The sequence below is a fragment of the Etheostoma spectabile genome, chromosome 4 (assembly GCF_008692095.1).
Source record: "Etheostoma spectabile isolate EspeVRDwgs_2016 chromosome 4, UIUC_Espe_1.0, whole genome shotgun sequence".
Lineage (NCBI taxonomy): Eukaryota > Metazoa > Chordata > Actinopteri > Perciformes > Percidae > Etheostoma > Etheostoma spectabile.
Window position 1 is genome coordinate 27,161,964 of NC_045736.1, and position 6,245 is coordinate 27,168,208.

Genomic DNA, 6,245 nt, shown 5'->3' on the forward strand with positions numbered 1-6,245 from the left:
TTTGTGTTTGTGTTTGTGTGTGTGTGACAAGTAGACTACAGCCAAAGACCCCCAGCATATGCAACATAAATCCAACACCCTTAATGTCTGTGTCTGACATACAATATATGGTTACAGGAGGCCTCCATTATTTAGGAAACATGGATTTGCTCTTCCCTCCCAGTTTGTTCGGACTGTGTTCAGACGTTGCCTGTAGCTGTGGCTGTGTACAGTCAGGATAAACAAAGATTATCTATCAGGAAGATGAATCACTCAATTGTACAGCAAAAACCCAGCCTCTGGTTCCAGTCTGTAGGAGGGAGATTTGTAGTTATGAATTATGTGGTATGGTATAGCACTAAAAGACATGTGCCTCAAAATGTAACTTTTCTTGTGACAGCAATACAATTGGTGCCCATATATGCTGGTGCTATTTTCTACAGTTGAATTTTCTGTAAGACAATTTCTGGATAACTAGATGCTTAAAATATCGACTAAAGCTTCGAGGTTATGTAGCCTACAGTAAAAGGTCACCACGTGTGTCACCAAATCCACTTGACAAATCGTCAGCACTATTCAAGTTTAGATGGAGGCGAGAATGTGTTCAAATCATAGACCACTTTTTGGTAGTTTGCAATCAGTGTAAGTTAACCCCTATCATCTACCAGAAATAGATAATGTCGCTATGGTTACCAAAGGTTTGTGCACCTTGCCACTGGTTTAATAAATATTAAATGAATATATTTGCTATTTGAATTTAAATGAAAAATATTTAACTGAATGTTCTTGTGACAGTCTGATAAGCCTTGTAAAAAACGTGTCTATTAATTTGTGTGTGTCTATCTTCTTATGAAGTGTAAGAAAAACCCTTGCCAGAAAGTATTTTTTATTTAATTTTTTAACTGAGATTGAGGATACTGGTCCCAAGAAATCCCAATGTACGGTGCTGGGGAAAACCGTCGGAGTGAGGGCTCTGTGCTCTTCCCTGCTCTCTGTGGTGTAACATGATCAGGGGGCAGAGCAGAGGGATGTACATGAGGCTTGTTTGCATCCAAATGAGCCAATGAGACCGGCTTTACATTAGACTGACAGTCGGCCTCAGCGAGCCCGGAGACGCCTTTCTGGTCTGACAACCGCTCGACAGCCAATACGGATCCATGACGGACAAGAACGGAGGGAAAAAACAAAATACGAATCTGACTTCCTGTAGGTCAAAGCGTTACCTGTCACCTGCGGTACGGTAGAGTCTTTTTTTGAGAAAGGGGAACAACATCCACAACAATGGCCCTGTCACAGTGCCTGGACGACTCACCTCTGAGGTTGGCTCCGAAACACACCGGGGTCGAGGACCTGAACCTGCACGAGGTGTACAACGAGAGACACCGGCTAGCACTGGAAGAGCTGCTGTCGGCAGGGCTCGACAACTTTCTGGACTTCCTCAGGAAAGAGAGGATTCCCAACTTTCTGTCGGACGATGAGATGCAGCGGATCAGGAACGCCGCCGTGCCCCCGCGCGGTGTGTCCCTCCACGGGGACGACCAGGCACTGGAGCAGTCGCTCAGCAGCTCCCTGGACTGCTCCTCCGTCACCTATTTCCCCGAGGTGTCAGACGTGGAGCCACCGCTGCTGGAGATCGGCTGGCCCGCCTTCACTGCCGGCTCCTACCGGGGAGTCACACGGGCCGTGGCGCACTTCCAGCCCAGCTACGGCGAGTGCATTTATAGCTGCAAGGAGGCTACGAGGCGTATGATTAAAAGTGCAAGAGAGGTATGCACCAAGAAAGTATTAAAACGTATAGCTGCATACTTATCTTCTAATAATCACCTTTTACAGTTTTTACTTTGCAACTGATTCTAATATTTCCTAAATATCCTACGTTGAATAGTGATATTTCTGCAAGGGACATGCTGTTTTTTTGTTGTATTTTCTATCCCAACATTGTTTAACATATTCTCTAAGCCTAAAGGCTACAATGATAACATGGTTTTATGTGGTGTCCTAAAATTTTTATTTGTCAAATTAAAATTGATATTTTATCAAATATCTCCCTGCCACAAAGTGTAAGTGTGTAAGTGTGTAAGTGTGTGTGTGTGTGTGTGTGTGTGGACACTTAAAACATTTTTGGAGGGAACACTCAAGTTCTAAATCTTCTTTGTATAATCCCTAAAATACATGCCAGATTTTCCCCATGGAATTTCTTTGATCAGTTTGTAATTTGAAAGGTTTTTGAAATCTTGATCAGAAAGAAAGCAGTGACCAAAAAGATCAAACAAACAAAAACAGGACATGAATATTCATAGTGATGCTACTGATAGGAGCTGTCAGTCTAGCCTCTGTTTAAAAAAAATCCAACATGAAGGGAGTGTGAGACACCTCAGGCCTGTGGAGGGCCTGCGTGCCATATGTGCCTCGACTTGCTTTGCTCCCCTTTTTCAAAGTTTGCATCCCCTCTTCATTAGTGAGCTTTACATGATAGATTTCCTCTCTGGTTTCATTTAAAAGCTAGTGGTGTGTATATATACAGTGTACTGGCAATCAGTTTTGAAACCTTAGAAAATATTCTTAATCAAATGTAATCGTTAGATCGTCTGTCCATTTTGTAATGATAAACCACTCACTGCACAATGTCTTTTATTGTACAACGAGGCCACTGAATGTAACTACCCAACGTGCATCTACAGTCTGGTCGGCTGGTACTGGTTGGCTCACAGAAACAGCCCAATCCTGTATTTCAGTGAAATGTAACTGTTTTTACACATTTTCCTAAAGCACCCACAGGCTATCATCCAAATAAGGTGGGGGACTCCTGTTAAAGCTGCATGTGGATAACACCAGTTTAACGCACTAAATCTGAGCTATGTAAACATCCGTGTCTAATCCTCAACACACAATCTTGACCACAGCATGTGAAATTCCTTGCGAAAAAGAAATCTCAGTGCAAACCGAAGCTCAGGAAATTGGAGGCAAGTCATACAGTGCACTTACTTCTCTCCTGTTTAAAAGTAACTTGTTTGCTGAACAAGCGTTATTGCCGATTGCCATGGTAACAGACCACAGTCAATAGAAAGCTCATCAGCACGCACGTTACTGGGAGTGTGCCTGAAAGAGATTCACACCTCTGTTTGAAAAAGGCATTGCATTTGACAATAATAAAAACGGTCATGTGCTACATCTGCAAGAACATGGCTGCAAAAAGGAATTCTATTATATTACCTCTGTAATTTTCCACTGCAGGTGATTGCCATAGTTACAGACTCCCTGACTGACCTGGATATCCTTAAGGATCTTCAGGAGGCATGTTCCCACCGCAAAGTCCCTGTCTACATCCTGCTGGACCAATCATGTGCTCCTGCTTTCCTCAAGATGTGCAGAAATGGCGGTGTTTTCCTGGAGGACCTTCAGGTATGTGCTCGATCTGTAAAGCTGGGTATGGCTCTGCGTACAAAATAAAAAAATCAGTTTGTAATTTGAAAGGTTTTTCAAATTAAAATATGTCCTTTAATATTTAATATGAGTGCACTTATCTCTCACTCCTGTCTTTATCTCTTTTTTTTAAACCCTTTCAGCAAATGAGAGTGCGAACTATAACTGGTACAACTTATTACATGAGATCAGGTGCAAGGATTACTGGAGAAGTTCATGAGAGGTTTATGCTGATTGATGGAAACAAAGTGGCTACAGGTTCTTACAGGTAAAAGGCTTCTAACCATTTTAACTAGAATCAAAGTAGGTGCCTATATGTAGCATGGAGTTGCCTAAAACCCCCAGATTTACCAGACAAAAGTAATAAAATCTTTTTGCTGGGTTTGGATAATTGTACCTGCTTACTTTCATTCATGCATTTTGTTAAAATCCCATTCCTATGCAGATACAACTGGACTGATGGCAAAATAAACAGCAGCAACCTAATCGAGCTTTCTGGTCAAATAACAGAGAAATTTGACGAGGAGTTCCGCATCCTTTATGCCCAGTCTCTACCTATAAACACTCGAGGACCTCCAAGTGTCCGAAACAGCAGCATCTACGAGCATCTCCTCATTAAACACTCCATCACCTCCTCTCCTCAACTGGCCAGAGAGAGGCCAGTGTGTCTGACCAGCACACCCAGCCGCAACCCCTTAAACTTAGCTAGCCAGCCGCCGTGTGAACCATCGACTCCAGATCGTCATAAAACCAACTCAGTGTCCGACTCCTCCACCATAGGTGAGGAGTGGACTGAGCAGCAGCACATGCAGGAGGAGATCCTGGCTGGTAGCACCACTCAGCGCTTCCCTGCAGATCAGCTAGCAGAGAAAGAGCCGGCCACCCCCAGCCCTGTTTCTTGCCACGCCTCCACACAGACCAGCCAGTCAGTAATGGACAGTTACACACAGATTGAATTCCAGCTCACACAGCACCCCAACCTTATCACACCAACGAGCACAGGGCCAAACCAGGCCACCTCCATCTCCTTTCCGTCTCCCAGGCAGAGCTCGCCCACCCAGGCAGCACCAGACGGCACCTTAAAGGACAGCTTCCACAAGCTGACCAAAGAGCGCCAGCACCACTACTCCACCATCCGCTCTAAGCTGGAGCACATGGTGACCACCCTGTCCCAGAGGCGAGAGCTAGTGGACGTCACCAACATGACTCAGTGGCCTGGTGCTCACAGCAGGCCGAGGGTACACAAAGACTGCAAGCAGGAACCAAACCCCAGACTGCTTGTTGAAAGTGTGGGCATGGGCACATGGCCAGGAGCCAGATGTGTACACTAGTTTGTCTTCAGGGATTTCGGAAATGAAGCGGGGAAGAGCTATTGCAAGGTTTCTTGAGGCTCCTCTGTTTCAAATAAATAGTTTTGGCTTATGCAGTAGAATTCTATCTTTCTTCTATTTGTCTTGTCTGCAGTGCCCACTTTTGTCCCTTTCATTCAGTGTCCTGTCCATGTCAAAGCCCTTTTCCATGAATGGTAACACAGAATTGTAATTGACAGAAATTCTATTTGTAACCAAAGACACGGTGCAATATTTTTTTGACCATGTCAGTTTTATGAAAGTAATTTGCTGAGGTGGTTAAAACTGGATAATATCTGCTGTAGTATGAGTGAAAATCCATTGTGCAACTGCTGTTTTGGTTATTTAAACATATTTGGCTGCTGTAACTGCATTTGAACAACATTCCAGGGAGCAGCTGGTTCTCACTGTGCTTTGCTAATAAACAAAGCTAGATGAGTGCTAATTGATTTTTATCTTTTCTAACACTCCCTACATATCCACTCTTTGTGTTTGCTTTCAGTGCCATCATAGTTGAAACTGTAATCCAATCCTTGTGAAGAATATCTTGGAAAATGTGTTCAAAAGTTATGGGACACACGAGGAAACAAAGTGACTTCGCAAAGAGAATGAGCACCTGCGCCTTATGCACTGCAGTGCCTTCATGCAATTAGTTGAGAGACAGCATCTGTGATACTGGCACCTCTGCTGATTACGTAGCCAATCACAGTTGCTGTCCAGGGCAGATTTGGAGAAGACTCTCTGTCACAAAATTACAAATATAGATTACTATGAATGCTTCTCTACACACAGATTCTTGTCAATATTCTTGGACAAAGATAATTCTAATTTTTCTGCAGCAGTGAAGCAGGGGGTGGGGGGTTAGGATTTGCGTGAAGCTCCATTACTAGCAATGATTATTATTGATGATTACTATTCTGAATCATTGTTCTACATGGTGTGCGGCTTAGCCTGGCACAAACAGTGTTTATGTCTTCATATCTTACATCTAAGCACAAAGGTCCTTATGTGAATGATCAAAGCTCGTCAGGCTTCAGTGATACATGTGCTCAGAATGCCTTGAGTTATAAATGTATAACTCACTCTGAGCTATAAGTGACTAATGTTTAACTATAATAAGAGATGTGTAAACTATCTTGTATTAAGATGTTCAGATAGCTTGATTCAAAGAGGAAGAACAGTTGCATGTGGTTTCAGAATCTGATGGAAAGCATGAATCAGTAGGTAATCATACGATTGGGTTTAAATAATGCAAACTATGAGTACATTTCTTTCTTACAGTAGTTTTCAATGGAGAAAACAAACCTATGGCAGTAAACTTTCTGCTATTTAATTATTTCACAGTAGACATGCAGAGTTATAGACTAATTTGTACAAAAATGGCATATAATGACATTAAAGGGGTTGCATTATAAAGCCCACATTTTCAAAATACTGTAGATGAGCTAGTTGGTGAAGCATTTCAAGTTGATACTCAATGACACTAAATATAGG

The 6,245-nt window shown here is 42.8% G+C and overlaps 2 protein-coding genes across 2 annotated transcripts in view; one reads left to right on the top strand and one right to left on the bottom strand.

Moving 5' to 3' along the window:
- zhx3a (zinc fingers and homeoboxes 3a) overlaps nucleotides 1–1,410 on the bottom strand; it is a 15,814-nt gene extending 14,404 nt beyond the window's left edge. The window contains exon 1 of the mRNA XM_032512505.1: nucleotides 1,292–1,410. The gene's annotated coding sequence lies outside the window, so the exon portion shown is untranslated. The remainder of the gene's footprint in view (nucleotides 1–1,291) is intronic.
- fam83d (family with sequence similarity 83 member D) lies at nucleotides 902–5,196 on the top strand. The gene is made up of 4 exons (XM_032512510.1): nucleotides 902–1,746; nucleotides 3,214–3,381; nucleotides 3,546–3,670; nucleotides 3,848–5,196. Exons 1-4 carry the CDS (start codon nucleotides 1,261–1,263, stop codon nucleotides 4,731–4,733), a joined length of 1,665 nt encoding a protein of 554 aa, XP_032368401.1. The 5' UTR covers nucleotides 902–1,260; the 3' UTR covers nucleotides 4,734–5,196.
- Nucleotides 5,197–6,245: the final 1,049 nt, after the last annotated feature.

Excerpts from the sequence above, each read along its gene's own strand:
- fam83d (XM_032512510.1), top strand. The coding sequence starts at position 1,261 with ATGGCCCTGTCACAGTGCCTGGACGACTCACCTCTGAGGTTGGCTCCG. Across the intron at positions 1,747-3,213 it reads TGATTAAAAGTGCAAGAGAG|GTGATTGCCATAGTTACAGA; the intron begins GTATGCACCAAG and ends TTTCCACTGCAG. Across the intron at positions 3,382-3,545 it reads TTTTCCTGGAGGACCTTCAG|CAAATGAGAGTGCGAACTAT; the intron begins GTATGTGCTCGA and ends AAACCCTTTCAG.